Here is an 18,363-nt window from a genome sequence, read left to right on the forward strand (position 1 = left end):
CTGCCTGGGTCACTGCCGAGTCTCCCCCTAGCTCTCCTTTTCCCGTTCCTTCTCAGCCTCCTGAGCTACAGTGATCATAGTTGCCTTTTCTAAGATGTCGGTCTTCCATTAGTTCCATGTGTCATGGGTGACTATATTCTGCTGGGCTGTTTTTTAATCCATCCATGTTTGCAGGCCCCTGCCCAACCGTCCACGCAGTCAGTCCAGTTGAAGGCCTCCCGGGCCTGGCCCCAAGGCCCCAGCGCCCCACCTTTCTCTTTGGATTCCTGCAGCTGGCTTGCTCTCAGGGCCCTCTGGCTGTCTAGGGATAGGCAGGCTGGTGAGGAAGCAGGAACAGGAGTGTGCAAATGTGCTTCCAGATCTGAGAGGGCAGCTCTCAGGATGGATTTCCTTGCTGTGTCTGTTTCATTAGTAATAGAGAATCAAGTAGAACATGCTGGCAGGGAGGAAAAAGGGACTCAGCAAATGAGTTACTGTTTCAGGTCTTGACATTCCTTTCTCTTGTGTTTCAGGATACCCCAAGTCACCTCCTGTAGCCTCCCCAGGTACGTCTGCTCAGAGACAGGGCAGAAAAAAGGATGGTCCTCTGTAGCCTCTACGCTGCTCTGTACTCTTGCTTCTTCCCTGGGCTGTTAGCATGAGCGGAGCTTAGGGCCCGGCCCTTGCACACCCACAGCAGCAGGGCAGGCCCCTGCTGACTGCAGTGGACCGAACCCTTCAGAGAGGCTCGAAGGCAGGTCCAACACAAGGAATTTTCCACCCTACCTCATCCCAGCTCAGTTTCCCAAGAGGATCACTGGGTGGGCCCGTGCCCTGGGTGGTCCTGATGAGCTTCCGGGGGCCCAGGCTTTATGGGCTCATTAATAAATAAACAGCTCTCTAAATGATTCTTTTTATGCACTCAGAACCTGCCCCTCGCTTGTAAGCAGTTTTACACATGCATATACCTGTCTTCCTCACACATGCAGTTAGTCACTCTCACAGTTAGTCACTCTCATGGTCATAGTCTACCTGTCTTGCACACATGCACGCACGTGCACACACACACACACACACAGTCTCTTTCTCATCCTTCTAACCAGAGCCAGTCCAATCCCAGGCTTCCTTAGCTGACTGCTGATGACAGATGAGGGGGACCTTCTGGCACTTGGGTACTTTGCCACTTTCAGATGAATAAAATGGTCCTGGGACGTAGGCCTGATTTCCTGGCCCTGACACCTGTCCCTGCTCCAGATAGATCCCTTCCCCAGAAACTGCCATTGTGTTGACATCCCCTCTCCCCCAGCAGGGGTTCCAGGGCCTGCTCTGGTGTCTTTTTCTGCTGGGCTTACCCAGAAGCCTTTCCCCAGTGACCGTGGCGTTGTCCTCTTCAACAAGGTGCTGGTAAATGACGGGGATGTTTATAACCCCCAGACTGGTGAGTACTTGCAGGAAATGTGGTGTTGCCTCCTCTTACCCCAGTGCAGGTGGGGCGCTCCCACTCCCGTGGGGTCAGGGAGTTCACTCTGGGCATGTGCGGCTCTGCCCAGGACTGTGGGAGGCGAGTGAGCAGCCACGTTCTCTAGTCATGAGGTCAGCATGCTGGTCCCTCATCACTGAAGGGTCATTCATTTTTGTATGGTACTTAAGAACACTCTGACAGCCCTGGCCTATTGCACTGTGACCAGTTCCCTCCCAGCTGTCCTCTAGTGGCCACGGAGCACCACTCTTTCTCCACATCTGACAGTCACTCTAACCCCCTGGAACTTGGCAAGCAATAGGCTTCCTTCAGAATCTTGTTTATGATGAACAGAGCTAAGAATGGGGCTGTGTTCTCTCCAGAAGGGGAGGATTCTGGCATTTGGGTCTCAAACTGTAAACAGAATTACTTTAAAATGTATACTTCGGAGTCTGTCTGCAGTGCCTGCATTGTCCCCATGCCCTCAGCCCTGGGTTTTGGGAACCCTGTGAGGATAGTGGGGATGGAGCTTACCCCAGGCTTCCTGACAGTGCCGTCCGTCTTCCTTTCCTCCATGGGACCCTGCGTGGTGATCTCCTTTTCCTCTGTGTGAAGGGAAAGGCCTTTCCCATCAGCCCACCATTGTCCACCCAGGTTTTCTTGCCTATCTGGACCACTGGGCAATCCCAAGAGAAGCATGGTTTCCTGGCATGCCTGAGCCAACCAGGCCAGGGAAGAGCCCACAGGGCAGGTGGCGTGAGGTTGCGGTCCTTTTCCAACCAGCCTTGGTGCTACTGGCAGTTGTTATTCGATGTGGACGTGGTGCTCCTGAAGTGTGCTTCTTGTAAGCTATTGGAGGGACTTGATTGCCTTTTGGTAATTTTTAGCCACTGTCCTCACACTGGCCCACCTGGTCAGCATCCATTCTAATCCCCTGCTGTGAGGGCATAGAAGCCCCCTGCAGAACTTGGAGAAACAGAACTCCGGGTACCCCAGGCTTTTTTAAGTTTCTGATCAGTTCATGGGAGACTGTGCAGCAGCATCACATGCCTTGAAGGAGTCACATGAGCTCACCTGTCTGCCTTCCTCCCCCTAGGGATCTTCACAGCTCCTTACGATGGGCGCTACCTGATCACAGCCACTCTCACCCCTGAGCGGGATGCCTACGTGGAAGCCGTCCTCTCAGTCTCCAATGCCAGTGTGGCCCAGCTGCACACAGCCGGGTACAAGAGAGAATTCCTGGAGTACCACCGACCCCCAGGGGCTGTGCACACTTGCGGCGGCCCAGGGGCCTTCCACCTTGTTGTGCATTTGAAGGCTGGAGACGGTGTCAATGTGGTGGTGACTGGGGGCAGGTTAGCCCATACAGACTTTGATGAAATGTACTCCACCTTTAGTGGGGTTTTCTTATATCCTTTCCTTTCCCACCTCTAGGGTGGCCAGGGAGAGGGGAGAGATAGTTGTAAAAACTCTGAAGCTTTAATATATTCAGTTTATGTATGTAACTGGAGCACTGATCTAGAGTTTTCTGCATACATCCTTCCACCTGCCCCTAAGATAAAGGCCTTACCTCGCTGTTGGGCCACCACACCTTAGAGTTTGCAGACAGGTAGTGAGGAGTTCACCTATTTTTCTGTCACTCTAACTGGACAACTGGAAGACTTGGAAAGCCCCCTTGCCTGCAATCAGGCTCCCCTCTTGCATCTTCCCGGCCTCCAGCTCCGCGTAGAGGTTCCTGGGGAACACACCTGGTGCTACCTGTGGAGGTTTACACTGCTTCCCAGAGGGCAGGGCTGCAGGATGGTGCCTTGCTGCTAGAGAGGAACTGCAGCTGGCTGAAGGTGGGGGGGCGCGGAGGTGGTGGTGGGTAGCCAGCAGTCTCCTCCTCCATAAACTGCACGCGGGAGAAAAGTTTAAACACTGAAGTGCTAACGTGGCCCATGCCACCCGGTACAGGGACCCAGAGTTCAGTTTGGGTTGTTCCCTGCCTGGCTAACTGCCATGGCCTGGGACTCATCCCTGCTTACTGGGCCCTGGCCCCACTGCAAAAGGGGATGTGCCACACACTATTTATGAAACTTGTTGGGCTCCTTAGATGACATGTGCAACTGAAGTGCAAAGACAGGGAGTGTCAATAAATATGTAAAACCACTTTGAGTTACTTCTCTAAGTCTGGTGCCTTACGGATTGGGAGTTACTGCTAAAAAGCAAACTGTAGAAAGGCAATTGACTTTTTTTTTTTTTTTAAATGGCTGTAGAAAGATCTTGCATAAATTAGTCTCTACTATAAAACTTATCTATGAGCAACCAGGCTGTATGCCTGGGTTTTGTCTTTGGCTTGTAAAGGCAGACTAGCTGTGCTTGGAGGTCTGGGTTCGCCATGATCCCACAGCTAAAGAAGGGCTCTTCCACGGAAGACTGGAAACTCACATATAATCAGCAGATTTGGTCCCAGGATTTGAGACCAAATCCTCACTGCTTCATTGCACAGATCACTGGCAAGACATAGCTTATGAACTCTTTAAGGTTCCTAAGCAACAAGAGGCTCAACACAAAACTGATCACTTCTGAAAGCTGAGATCATCTGAGAAGGTGGGCATCTTCCCAAAGCAAGCACACACTGTTCTAGGCCCAGGCGCAGTAATACTTCATTAGCAGCCCCAGAAACCTGTAGGCACACCAGACCCTTTAGCACAATGTGGATTCCGCTAACCAGGTTGGGAAGATGTTTTCATCAGTCAAGTACGCCAGGGGAAGGTGCACACGAGAGAAACAAGAGCTTTAGTGTCCTTGGCCTGCACTGAGCTGGCAGAAGAGGCTCTTGAGCTATAAAAATGCCTTGTGTTTCAAGCCCTGTTTGCAAAGAAAATTACAGGGTGGCCACTGCACTCATCCCTTACTGCAGCTGGGGAGAAGTGAACTAGCACTCAAAGTTTGCTGCTGACTATTTTATAATTCAGACCTCTGTCCAGGAAAGGGAGGAAGAATGGCTGTTCTCTCCCCTTGTTTCTGCAGCTGGTGAATTGGCTAAAAGCAGCTGTCAGTGTATCCTTGGCTATCCTAGAAATGTCTCATGGAAAAAAAACCCCAAAGCAGTGGAGTGTTTTCAGGAAAACCCAGTTGGCACACACATGCTTACACCCTCTTTCCTCACACTCCCCTTCTAAAGACTTCAGTGCCAAAGGAGGCAAACACTCAATGGAAAAGCAGTAACCAGAGAGAAGGTAGGTAACAACTGCATTGTCTACTCTTCCACAGGCTGCTTCTAGTGCATCACACACAACTTAGTCATCCTCAGTGCAACTTGACTCATTTACCAAAATACATGCATTTCAGCTCTGTGCATCTAAGACAGGCAAAGCAGCATAATTATAGCAGGAGCCTGCATTTATTTCAAGATAAAATGAGATGAAAGCTAGACCCTACCACATGTAACAGCAAGATTATAAGGGAAGAGCCTGTCTTTTCATTCAGATGGAAAACAACAGGGTCAAGAAAGCTCAAACGCTGTGGTGGGGGGTAGGGCAGAGTTTCAGAGCATGGCCCTTCAAGAAGTCAATACCCTTGAAGCTGTGCATGAGAGGTACAAACCAAATCCTAGGGCTTCATCAAACCTAAGGTGGTTATGACTTTAAAAAAAATTTTAAGGGGTTTTTGCTATGTCGTCCAAGTTGGCTCTGAATTCTTGGGCACAAGCCACTCTCCCAATCAGCCTCCTGATTGGCTGGAACTACGAATGTGTGCCATGACACCCCCAGCTGAGGCTATAACTTCTGAAATCAAAGAGTTGTTGCAGAGAAAAAGGTCCAGGTACTCAAGTCTTAAATGAAACACTTTCCCCCCACATGGAACACTACCAAATGGCCTCATTAAAGAATGCAAATCAATGGACTTTGTATTTGAAATTATTTCTAGATTAGCAACATTACTTAGCTTTCCCAATGACTACCATATTTTAAATAGTTTCCCACAAATTATCTGCAGTTTGAAAGGGGTATCTTGTGGTCAGAGACATGACTAAGTCCATACCTGTAGATCTGAAAATGGCTTTGCCCATATCCATTTTCTAAACATTCATGTTTTTCTTATGCCTTCCTAAGATGGGAAGGAAAAAAGGACACATGCAAACTCCACTGGGTGTAGGATGTGACAGAACTTCAATTGAGATGGGCCTCTAAGCTTAGGGAAGGATGTCCGCTGACCCCTTACTTAAGGGACCTGGAGCTGTTCTGGGCAAACCATTTCCTTTATAATCAAATTCCCTGAGAGTGTGTGAATGTATGTCTGTTTTTTTTTTTTTTTGCTGGGGAAAGAACAGAATCTTATACATGCCAGGCAAGTGCTCTATCCTCTAATTCCTTGGCCTTCTAGTAATTTTTTTTTTAACCTAAGTTTTTGCCACCTGGAAATCAGTAATTACAAAACATGCCAACATACCAGTTCTTTGGTTCCTCTCCTGAGTTCTGTCACTGACAGGAAAAGAGATGATAGGGATGCTTTCTCCAATCTCACCCTCAAAGGTTAGGAAGTAACCCCCCATGCATCATTTTTCATGAAGGATGACTAATTACTTGTCTCCTTCAAGTAGGGTGACAGTGCTGTTCAGAATCTGTACCAGCTCAGAAATAATCACTTCCCCGAGTTTGTTAGCTTTGTGTGAAATAAGATTTCCTGTACCAAAAAATGCTCCCTCTCCTGATGTTAGGGAACATATTTAACAGATTACTAATCCACTCTACCTTTGTAATTCAGAATAGTTAGCTATCTTGCTCAATGCACTAGCATTTGACCCAAAACAGTCTGGGCACATATGGTGCACAGGGTCATGCATTCAAGTGGTCTAATTATTGCCCAAGAAGTCCTGTGGAATTCCAAGAATAATTCAAGAGGTTTGGGAAAATGCAATAATGACAAGAAATTAACTGGGTGTAACAGTCACACCGTGCAGCTCTTCAGATCATCCTCATGTTGCCAAGAAGAAATCAGTACTGCGGCTCTGCTACTGGACTGCCCACATTTTCAGCTTCAGGTAGATGCAGCCTGCAGCTGACATCCAACTGCTAACAGGCTCTTACAAAGCAACAGTAGCACAAAATGATATAATGAATGCCTACAAAGGAGTAACTATTAGTTTCTGTGGGCCTCAGCTTCTTTATCTGTAAAATCTAAGGCTGATTTAACCCTTGCTGAGTAAAATGAGATCTCCAGACCAGCAATAAAGCTCGACTTATTAGCTTGGGAGCTAACCAGAAATGCAGACTCTTGGGTACCCTCAAACGTGTTGCACTTTAACAAGCTCTTAGGAGATTTCTGTACTCATTATAATTTGAGATGCTGCAGTCTCTAAGTTCTTCATTTTCAGTCCCAAAGTATACCCTAAAGACTCATAGTTCCTGTCACCCTGCCCTCTTATCATAGTAAAGAGGAATTAAATACCAAGTTTTTTGATACTTGAAAGCTCACTGATGGAGGAACCGTGATCCAACATGTGCCGCCCTGCAGCAATCTGAGAGGATGAAAAGGATTTAATCTGTGGGATGTGGGCTTTTGGTCAAAGATCACTTTGACTCCCGCTGATCTAATGAAAACATCAGGACTGCTAAGTGGCAAATCCTGAGGAAGGGTTTAATGAAAGGTGGGGTGTTCAGGACTCTGAGTAGAACTCCTAGGGGACTCTAAAGGGCTGATATGTCCACCAGCCAGATTACAAGAGAAATTACATATGTATGAATGAATCACTTCCTGGCAGAACCTACAAAGCAAGAGAGGTTAGTTCCTATGAGTGTAGCTTCACTTCTGGAATCAGTTTTTAAAAATAAGCACATAGACACATCGTGTAAGTGTCAGAAAAGATCAAAATGTTAATTTATGGAAATTATCAATTTCTGGCAAAAGAATAGAGAATATGATTTAACTGTCCCTTGAAAGAAAAGAGTCAAATGCACTCAGAGTTTGTTTGTTTATTGTTGTAACATTTTGTTTTGAACATCAAACACTGCACCAAAATATGAGCCATTCATCTTAAGACGTCTTTACCATAACTAAAGAGTACTGTATTGATGTTTACAATTAATTTCAGACAACTGAAAACTTATTAGTGATATTTCTGTCTAATAATCAAATACTTCATCATTGGCTGAACGTAATTATTAAATTAAAGAGCAGTTTCCCTTCCCTTTCTTACCCTCAAACCAAACCAAAAGTCATTTTCCACCTGGAAATAACATTTATTTTAACCAGTTTTAAATAAAACCCAGCATGCTCTAAAACATGGGAAAACAAGGTTTCCCAGAGTGAATATGATACTTGAAAAGATAAAGCTCCCTGGATGAATCTGTTTTCACCAACTTGCAAAAAGAGAAAGTGCTTAATGTTTTTTCTAACCATTTCTTCTCTCAAAGGCCTTGCTTCACCTTCAAAGCAACTAGAGAAGGGCTGTGTGCAGGCCCACAGTCAAGTGGGCTGTTCAGGGCAGAAGCATGTTTCAGTCACTTAGTCACCTTTCCTCCTCAGTTGGTTTCCCTATGATTTTTAGCAGCTTTTGTTTTAGGACATAAAACTAATAGGTTTCTTTTTCCAAATGAAAACTCTATGTAGATGTGTTTGAACACAGTGAAACATTACTGATTATGGCGCTAAGTGTGCATGCTCCAAGTCCACACATGTACCTCGCAGAGCCTGACGGAGAGCAGACATTAACTTCCACAGCAGTACAAGCTTTAACACATGATATCAGAGCAAACACTAAAGTTAGACTGAAGTGGGAAGAGGGAAAGGGGTCATGTCACCAATGGAGCAACTGACAAGAATGACTTAGAAGAGCCCAATCTCCCTACAGCTGTCCTTGTGACGTTGCTTGTCACTGAGCCAGCGTGAAGTTGATGCTTCAACTCGCCATCCTAAGAGATTGTGTGCAAACACACTCAAGGGCATCTCTCTTTCACAGAAAGAACAAATGTCATTTGTACCAAATGGCAATGGATGTTCAGCACAAACTTAATATTTTCTTAACATTACAGCAATAGTAATCATCTACTTTCAGCAAAAGGGACTCCTTTAAACAAGGAAAAAGACTCACGGTCATTAGCCTACGTACCCACTGGATCAATCTGCAGCAACAAAGTCTAGGGCTAGTGGACATTGAGACAGAAGAACCAGCTACCCTCAACACAGGCTGGGAGATCCAGATACTAGGTTGGATCCTCTCAGAAGGCCTGTATATCCAATGAGAAGAGCTTGTGAAGAAAAACAAACTAGTCAAAAATTGTGAAGGACAACCTAAAAAGAGGATGGATATTAAGATTTTCTGTACCACACATATGCAAAGAAGTCCTACTAAGCACAGATTAAGCACATAAAGCTCTCATTCTTCCTCTAAATCAAAGGCAGTTGAAAGGACACACTGGTGGCATCTATGGAAATAAGAAAACTGCATGGATATTTTACTAAAATCTTAATTCACTAACTGGATAGAACTTCATATAAACATAACCTAGTTCTCCTATTTACTATATATAAATAAACTCATTAAACAATTAGTCCTTAGCACTATTTAAAGGGGAGGTTTTGCACTGGAGAAAGCCCGTGTCATCTCTTCTCTAGGAATATGTGCCTCCAGAGTTTGCCACTGAGAACTGTGTTCAAGGGGTTTCAACAGTGCCTCCATACCCAACAGCACTAGGGAAAAAAAGGCTGCAATCAGTCAGGGCCTTTCAACTCTCCAATCTGGAAAAATAATCACCCGTTTCTCCAACTCCAGATTAGTATTATTTTGGGTAAAGCAAACTAAAACAAGAGAAGTTCCCCGAGAAGATGACAGGGACACCCGGAGTTGGAAATGAAACTACCTAAAAGCATCTGCAGCTCCCCCTCAGCTCAGGAAAACACTGCTTCCTGCATCTTCCTCAACGGAGGGCTCTGACCTGGGGCCATTTCAAGTCCCCTGAAAGCCCTGAACAGTTCTCTCAATGTTAACACCACAGTGACTGACAACACCCACCTGATCACCAATACCAGAGGGGCTTCTGGCACACAATCCTTCCCTGCTGCTCTCTATTCCCACATTTGATACGAGCTCATTACAACCAGGCCAGTCCATGCAGCTGCCATGTATATTTTAGTGCAAATGCATGAGTATCTCTCTGTCCCCATGGGGTCTCAAAGGGTAGTCTCTGCACTTGCCAACCACATAAGTGCCCCAGCTGCCAGAGGAGTTAGAAAGCTGGTCTGGGGTCACTGCTGAAGGGCTGACTGCTCAACAGGAGCTCCAAGACCCCTTTCTCACATGGTTTTTATAGAATTTAACATAGGGTTGTGATGACAAAGCCAAAACTACCGGCCAGTGGCCTTTATGCAAGCTTCATTGTGCTTCCCTGACTAATTTGAAGCATGGAATTTTAGAAATCCTGTCCCAAAGCAAGATACCTAAAGCCCCATCTAAGCCAGGCAATAGGCACAAGGACAGAGAAAAGGGCTATCCCCAGGACCCACTGCAACTGTGTACTTGCATTTCTGTGTTGGTGTTCTTTGTTTTGAAACTCAAAATCCCACATTATTCTAGACATCAAATATAAATCTATTCTTCAGCTATGTCTAAGAAATAACTTAAAGGCCTCTCACCATAGAGTAGTCATAGATAAGAAACTGATTATCCAAGGGGATTTTCTCCCCAGAAGTTCATGTTGGTGGGTCTGGGTTCAGTGGCTCTGGTGAATAAGCCCTGGGGGCCCACCCAACTTGGCACAGCAAGCAGCTATTCTGTTTCAATGTGCAGAAATGGAGGAACCCAGAGGAAAGATGTTCACAGATAGTTTCAGCCAGCATCACAACTGGATCTGTGGCAGTTCAGTGGACCGGACCCTCTGAAGAAAGCCCTGGTTATAGAGAGACAATCTCAACTGCTCAGTAGAAATTGTTAACACTTTACTTTGTGTAAAGTTTTGGTCCATTCTTTAACTTCTGTTTTCTTCCTTTTAAGTTACGAAAATTGAAGGAGTGCCCAGTACACAACTCCGCAGGAAGCACGTGTGAAGGCCCATGTGTGACAGAGCACAAGGGCTTTAACTCAGGCTGAGCCCCTCTCTCCTCCTTCCGAGGGCTGAGCAATAGCCTAGGAAGGTGAAGGAGGGTGGCTGTGCCAGCTCCAGGGGCCCTGTCCCTGCTCTAGAAAGCAGGTGCCCCACTGTCAGCCCTGGATCCTTGTCCACAGGATAGGTCACCTTCCCTGCTGTGAGGAGAGTGACTACACCTCCCCATTACCCCTGCCACAGGTGCCACTTCAGGCCAGGTCATCCAGGTCCACATGAGGGATTGGGTCTCGCCAGTAGCAGAAAGAGCTGAACTCTGGGCACAAAAAGGCAGAATTCTGTTCTTTATCGAGAAGTGGGAACACGTGCTCCACAAGCTCACTCAGCCTATGATACCTAGGAGAAGGGATTGGGGAAGAGATGCAGATTGTTACTTCAAAATCAAGATAAGGCACAGTGCATGGGCTGTAAAGCTGCTTATTCAGATTCTTCACATAGGCAGGTTCAGAGACAGGTCTCAGTCCCATCCCAGGGCACAGACTTCCTCGTACATATCTGAGTAGTCAGGAATCACTTAAACAGCTATTCTAGAGGAGAAAACACCCAGAGGAGGAACAGCTCTCTGATCCTCCAAGATAGGTCTAATTTCAGTTATCATCTATTCCCAGCTGCAACTGTTGCTGTATGGTGCTAGCTGAGAATTAGGAATGCACTTACGATGATTTGTTTCCTTTGGTCCTTTCTTGGATTAATTCACCCTTAGGATTCACGGTGAATATTCTACAGTCTGGAACTCCAACTTGTGTGTAAGCATAAACATCCTGCAGAAGAAAACATGGAGAAGATGTTAGGAAAAGCTTCACTAGTTACTGTGAGTCAGAAACACTGCATGAATAGAAGACTCTACAGAAACATGTGGTGCGGAGCAGTATAATTTTGCCTCTGAATTGAGCTTTAGACAAACCCAAGCTAGTGTGTGGTGCCACCTGAGGGTGTAGAGGGAATCAAGCAAACTTGGGCAGCCAAGGAGAAGCAAGGCCTTTTGAGTGTAAGATAAATTCAGAAGTAACACCTTCGGTACATCTGAGATGTGGTGGCCCCAAAGGATAGGAGGCAGGTCAGGGAAGTATTAATAAAGGGTGGAGGGTTTACACTGTGGTTCTGGGGTAGATACAAGGACATGGCTTAAAACCATGAAGGACAAGAGGCAGAGCTGCCTGGGGAAATGGAATTGAAGTTACAGAAGCAAAGAGTATCCTGTATACAATTCTAGGACAGATCTATAAGTCCCTATAGGACCTCCTCAGTTGCCATGGAAAGGTGGAATAGATCCAGTGAAAATACTGAAGAGAACAAACATTTCATTCTGCTTACAAAAATGGGTTGATAATTATGACAACATAAATGATCTGAATTTAGCCTATGTCAGAATCTGGGCCCAGAGACACTTACGTTTGGACGGTTTCCAAAGGCAGCATAGAAGGGCTGCTTGGATGGGGCAAACAGGTTCTTAATATCATTGAGACATTCAATCTTGAACTTCTCTGGTTTCTTTTCTATTACTTCCCTAAGAACAAAAAATACAATCATCAAACTGAAAATGGCAGTTTTCCCTAATGTGTGTTCCTGAAAAGATTTTAATGCTCACAAATCCTCACTTTTTCTTTTTTAAAATATATTTTTAGTTGTCAATGGACCTTTATTTTATTTATTTATATGTGGTACTGAGAATCGAACCCAGTAAGCGCTCTTCCACTGAGCTACGACACCACCCCCAAGCCCCCTACTTGTTTAACCCTATGTAACTGGTACACTTCTTTTTCCTCTTTTGCCAGTCAAATCTTACGATTAAAAAAAATCTGATGGAGTTTAGGGTTGGAGAAAACTTTTCATTACAATATTTGACAGAGACTATGAGTCAGAACACTTTGAGGCAGCCAAAGAACAGAAATGCAGAAGCTCTGAAACAGACTGACAACCTCTAAGAGCCCAATATCTGTTCTTACACATACTCTTCTGAGTCCCTGCCCACATGCACACAGGGAAACCCAGAATTCTTGTTGAAGAGGTACCTGTGGAAAGCGGAGAACAAGCTGCTGGGGGACAACATCAGAGGACCCCGGGGCAAGATTGTGCCCTTGTCATTGACCCAGTGCAAGTAGCCACGGGTCATGTCAGCCATGCCAATGGCACGAGCGGAACAGTACAGAAACTTGTAGCCATTCCTGAAAATAAAAACAAAAACACATCCTTTGTAGTCCAGGTATTTTGGCAAAAGGAAAAAAAAAACTATTATTATTTTAATAGATTCAAATAAAGTTCTTATATACTATGAAAATCAGATTTTTGAATTTAGCAAGAAACTAGTTAGAACTGTAATGATTTCACCTTTCCATGGAAAACACCAAGGGAATAATGGAGATACATGTGAATACAGATTATGCTAATATGTGACCACAGATTATGCTGAATTTAAAAGTACTGATGTAATACACAGAGCATCTAGTCCATGAGAGCCAAACACAGAATGGACAAAAATCTTCAACTATCTTTAACGTATCTGCTATAAAGGAAAGACACAAAGAATCTTGTTTATAAGGACAACTTGTAGGATGCAAATCATTCTGTAAGAAGCAAAGTTACACATGGTAACTGACATTCATAATTTCATATTCTAGGTAAAAAATAATTATAGTTATGATGATCTATACAGGTGGTCCCCAAAACGCACAGCATTGTGAGAATTAGCTGAGATAATACCTGTAAGTTGGTGCCAGGCACACACAGCTCAAGCGCCATGAATGGTGGCAGAGCAGAAATGCCTGGACCATAACATGATTTATTGTGGACTGATGATTTATGCTATTTTTATATAGTTCTTGAGCAAAGCAAACTTCTATCTCATTAGACTAGGATGATACATGGGAAGAGAAACTTACTCATTAATGGAATGATAGAGCTTTGCTATACCCTGATGAGTCCAGTCTTTACCTAGTTGTGGGAGAATCTGCCCCAAAGCATCAGACCTGAAAAGAGTATTAACAGAAAAAGGTATCAGGAATGCAACATATGAAAGCCAAGAATTTTCCATCTCATTTTCTCTTTGATCAGCAGCTAATAAACTCTGGGTAGTGGAGCAGGGAGGAGGATACGCTATAAAGCTGATTCACTATATTTGCTAGGCAGACCCTCTAAAATCATGAGGTGTTCTAAAAATGGGGTCACACGAGAGCCAGATGTTCATTTTCAGAGATAATTTACAAGCACAAATCCTCTTTTTCTCCTCCTTAATCTACAATTTTATTTAATTATTGGTACCAAGGGTTGAACCTAGAGGAGTGTTTAACGACTAAGCCACATCCTCAACCCTTTTTATTTTTAAGACAGGGTTTCTCTAAGTTGCTTAGGGCTTTGCTAAGTTGCTATGGCTGGCTCTGAACTTGTAATCCTCCTGCCTCAGCCTTCTAAGCTGCTGGGACTATGGGGTTGCACCACCACACCTGGCTATTTTCTTTTTTCTTGCGGGGGTGGGTACCAGGAATTGAACTCAGGGGCACTTGGCCACTGAGCCACATCCCCAGCCCTATTTTGTATTTTATTTAGAGAGAGGGTCTCACTGAGCTGCTAAGCACCTTGCTGTTGCTGAGCTGGCTTTGAACTTGTGATTCTCCTGTCTCAGCCTCCTGAGCCGCTGGAATTACAGGTGTGTGCCACAGCACGTGGCCCAGCTCTTTTAATGTATGAGTTTGAAGGCCAAATAACTACATCTTTCTAAAGTTATATTTGACATTCTATTTGTGTGGCTCCATCCATATTCTCCCTCCATAAAATGATTATGTGTGGATTACATTCAGGATCTCTTAGGAAATATGGCTTAAAAAAACTCTCCACTAGAGCTGAGGGCTGACAGCCGCAGGTGAAGGACCCCCCTCCCCCATGCACATTAACTGTTCCTCCCTGGGCATAGGGTTGCTCTCTGCTACCTACAATGAGCTTCAGCTTACTTGGTTATTGTTCCATCGATATCAGAAATGATGATCTTGTCATTCCAGTTCCACAGGTAAATGGTACCTGCACAACGGCAGGTACCTTGATACTGGGTTGTAATACTAAACACAATATCATTGGGGCCATCATGGAGCTTCAATTTTGCCTTTTATAAAAAATAAAAAGCACAAGAATAAAAATCAGTAGAAAACTCAGTTTGGAACAGTTTAAAAATCTATAAAGCAGTAACTGGCATTTCAGGATCCTAACAAACTCAAAGCAGGATGTCTGGTGTAGCACATAGCCCAGCCCAGAGCTTAGCATGCTCACAAGATGGACCAAGAAAGCCACTGCTTGAGTAGTGTTCTGGACTTCTCGAATACCCCATTAAAACCAGTAGTTTCCAAGGACTTCTCCAATACCCCATTAAAACCAGGTAAACAGAAGTGAAGCACATCAAATTAAACAGTTACTAAGATAAGTCCTATTGGATTTGCACAGATCACAAGAGACTCACTATCTGGTCTGAGGAGAGTCGGAGAGACTTCTTATATGAAGTTGTGCTGCTGTGGCTCATGGTCTCTGTGGGGATAGGGTCCACTTTGATGGATTCTTCAAGCTCTTGTGACCCCTCATCACTGGATGTGTCATCCTCAGCTGGCCTATTTAACATCAAACTAGTTATGGAAGAGGCAGCAGGGGGAGTTTTATTGATAAGAGCTTTTCAGTAGGACTAAGAAAATACAAATATCCTCAATCCTTTCTAGAGTTAGCAAGAGTTGTTTCTTCTTCCATCTTCCCAGTTTCTCTGAAATATGTACATCACTAATTGATAATAAGGCCACCTTTCTCTTCCTTCTAATAACTGGCATGTAGTTACATTCTGGCTTTCATGTGTTACTTTCTGCTATATCCAGTAAAAGCTATCAGGTCTACCTACTCCTGTTGTAAAAGATGTGTATGTTTCAAAAGGAACAAATAAAAGATTAGTCCTGGGTTATACATTTTGGACACTGCTTAACCTGGGTTAAAAAAAAAAATAGTAGTAAGACATTTTATACACTCATTCAAAGAAGAGGGTAAAGAGTAAAATAAAACTCCTAGACTTAGACTGCTGGGTTAGAGAAGGGATTGAGGAGAGAACCTGGACCAAGGAAAGTAAAGAGATGGAAAATATCAGAATAGGATACAGTGTGAGCAACTCTTCTCAGAGTCAGCTAACTCAAATGTCCAAAAGAAATGACAACACATTCAAATCAACCCTTCAGATACTTTTTTATATCTCCCTTTGGTGCCTACAGGAAGCAGGAAGAACAAGGTCACCAAGGGTAACACCTCTTAAAATGCCTAGAATTCCTTCCAAAGTCCCATATTTCTCAGCACATAATATCATGGCTCTGTGACAGAGGAAAGGTGTTTATGAAGTAGTAATGAATATATTTATTCCTCTAAGCTGATAACATTTTTCAGAAAAGCAGTTGTCATCTGCTGAGTGATGTTAATGACCTACTTGATGTCATGTTCATCTACGAAAGATGTTTCTGACTAAAAATTAAACAAAATTGCCACAATCAATTCCTAGGTAATGGTCAAATGAGCAGCCCAAGTGCTGTGAGTGAGAGGAAGAAGAGGGCACCCCACCTGGCACTGGCTGGCTCTTCAGTACTTGATGGTAGGTCACTGGTTGGCGGCACCTCGGACTTTCCCTCCTTAGCCTCTGGCAGCTAAAACAGAAAGATAATAATGGCAATGTGAAATACTTTCCCTATGAACAAGCCAAAATTAATCAGCAGCCCTCTCTAGGAAAAAATAAACCTTCTGAATCTGCAACCCCACTACAGAGAAACAGACTTTCTCTACTTTGAGCTGAAGGACCAAAACCTGAGACAGAAGTCATGCACTGCCGTGTAAAAAGCTGTCTCTAGAGAGCCAGAAGTAAAACCAAAAGCATTTTAAAAGGTGCCAAGTAACAAAATATAATGGTCCAAACTAGCTGTTAGGTCACTGGCAGACACACGGGGACTGCAGAATAGAAGTGACTGAAGCTGGCTATTAGAAATAGCTCAGCACCTACATGAGGAAGAGGTGGTTGGTGTGGACGTGAACTAGATTCAGGCAGAACTATCCTTGTGATATCTGAAGAACAACAGTTGAAAATCCCAGAACCCTGTTTATCAGACTTGGGGTAAAAAAGACTTGATCTACTGCTTGTTTAGTGTGGTTCTCTGGACAAATCTATTCTTCTGATGCTTTTGTTAAAAGAGCAGATTCTGGTTATTTGCATGTGGAGTTGTACAGAATAACCTTTTGCTTGTAACATGTGAAAACTAATGCAGGAAGTGGACCTTGGCTCTGGAGCCATACAAGGTCAGCCCAGGCTCCATCCCTTACCAGCGCCTTGACCTTATTTAACAATAGCACCTCTTTATGCCCAAGCTTCCTTAAAGTAAAGTGGCAATGCAAACATCTCTGGTGCTGAGCTGCAGCAAAGGCTGTAGGTAACATAGGCAAAGCACCTCACAGCACATTCATGCATTAACTGCTCAAAAATGGCAAAAGAACCTATGTAAGAATACTTTCTTGTATGTGATAAAGGTTTTTTGAACACATGGTCCACTTTTTCTCAGCCCATGGAAATGATTACCGCTAGGTCTATTACCTGCTTAGTCATGCTTTCTCTCTTCCGCCAAAACCACCAGCGGCCAGATTTCTTTGGCATCTTGTCTTTAACCCAGGACTCAACAGTGGCCTGGAAATAATCAATTTAGGTCAGCCTGGTCAATCTGTTGGTTGTAAAGCACCCGACTTATAAAATTGGCCTGCAAGACAGTGCCTTTTTCTGGAAGTAAGTGATGTTCTCCATACCTCCCAAACTCCTCTAGTATTTTTTATTTATTTATTTTTTAAGTTGAGGATGGACACAATACCTTTATTTATTTTTATGCAGTGCTGAGAATCGAACCCAGTGCCTCACACGTGTGAGGCAAGCATACTACCACTGGGCTACAATCCTAGCCCTCCTCTAGTGTGTGGTGTTTTTTTTTTTTTTAATATTTATTTTTTAGTTGTAGTTGAACATAATACCTTTATTTTATTTACTTACTTTTACGTGGTACTGAGGATTGAACCCAGGGCCTTGCGCGTGCTAGGCGAGCGCTCTACCGCTGAGCCACAACCCCAGCCCTCTAGTGTTTTTAATACCCTTTAAAGATGAAAAAGGTCCAACTTTGGTGGCAGCAGGCTTTGTGGTGGGAGGTCTGGTGGTCTAGCTATGTAAGACTTTAGGCCAGCAGTTCTTTTTCATCAACTTTGGAACATATGAGGATATGAGGACTGACTAGGCTAATGATATCTTCATGGAGAACAGATTAAAAACAAATTTTGAGGTTCTAAATTAACAGGTGTACCAGCCATAAGCTGACCCAACTACACACCAAACTGATGTCATGCTTTTGCTGGTCACCTCCCCTTCTTTTGAAAGCTGTTTCTTCCTGTATTAATGAGGGGAAGATTTTTCCCCCTCCTATTCATTTCATATTTAATTTACAATTAATAAAGTCTCTAAACTTTTATTTCCCCCCTGTGATGGGATCAAACCCAGGGCTTCCCACAGACTAGATAAGCATTCTACCTCTAAGCTACATTGCCAACTCAAATTTCTGAACTTCAAATATATAATCAGAAACTGGCATAAATATCTAATTACGATGACAAAAAAGTGCAGCCCAGGTAATTTCCCAGATTTGGGGCAAAAGGTAATTTTGGTAGGCACATATAGCAATGAGGATCTTTTATGTTAGATTAATAAAACTTTGAACTGTATCTGTTCAGAAATATAAGTGTTAGAATTTGGATCTTTAATGCTGCCCTAGCTCATGTATTAGGCAAAACAGGAATTTTTAGAGTGAAATG

The 18,363-nt window shown here is 44.0% G+C and overlaps 2 protein-coding genes across 7 annotated transcripts in view; one reads left to right on the forward strand and one right to left on the reverse strand.

Moving 5' to 3' along the window:
- Positions 1–3,589, forward strand: part of Emilin2 (elastin microfibril interfacer 2) — a 51,707-nt gene extending 48,118 nt beyond the window's left edge. Inside the window, exons 6-8 of one of the 2 annotated variants that reach the window (XM_013363685.4) lie at positions 513–545; positions 1,286–1,417; positions 2,535–3,589. In XM_013363685.4, coding sequence (XP_013219139.2) covers positions 513–545; positions 1,286–1,417; positions 2,535–2,872 — 503 coding nt within the window. In that variant the 3' untranslated portion in view covers positions 2,873–3,589. The remainder of the gene's footprint in view (positions 1–512; positions 546–1,285; positions 1,418–2,534) is intronic. The other variant, XM_005337119.5, reaches the window with a different exon arrangement.
- A 3,794-nt stretch (positions 3,590–7,383) lies between these two features.
- Positions 7,384–18,363, reverse strand: part of Lpin2 (lipin 2) — a 77,371-nt gene continuing 66,391 nt past the window's right edge. For 4 of the 5 annotated variants that reach the window (XM_078030325.1, XM_078030326.1, XM_078030322.1 and 1 more), the window contains 9 exons: positions 17,111–17,200; positions 16,093–16,175; positions 14,969–15,128; positions 14,469–14,617; positions 13,404–13,490; positions 12,537–12,689; positions 11,917–12,031; positions 11,182–11,285; positions 7,384–10,860 (listed from right to left, as the gene is read on the reverse strand). In XM_078030325.1, coding sequence (XP_077886451.1) covers positions 10,716–10,860; positions 11,182–11,285; positions 11,917–12,031; positions 12,537–12,689; positions 13,404–13,490; positions 14,469–14,617; positions 14,969–15,128; positions 16,093–16,175; positions 17,111–17,200 — 1,086 coding nt within the window. In that variant the 3' untranslated portion in view covers positions 7,384–10,715. The remainder of the gene's footprint in view (positions 10,861–11,181; positions 11,286–11,916; positions 12,032–12,536; positions 12,690–13,403; positions 13,491–14,468; positions 14,618–14,968; positions 15,129–16,092; positions 16,176–17,110; positions 17,201–18,363) is intronic. The other variant, XM_078030323.1, reaches the window with a different exon arrangement.

The sequence above is a fragment of the Ictidomys tridecemlineatus genome, chromosome 13 (genome assembly GCF_052094955.1).
Source record: "Ictidomys tridecemlineatus isolate mIctTri1 chromosome 13, mIctTri1.hap1, whole genome shotgun sequence".
Lineage (NCBI taxonomy): Eukaryota > Metazoa > Chordata > Mammalia > Rodentia > Sciuridae > Ictidomys > Ictidomys tridecemlineatus.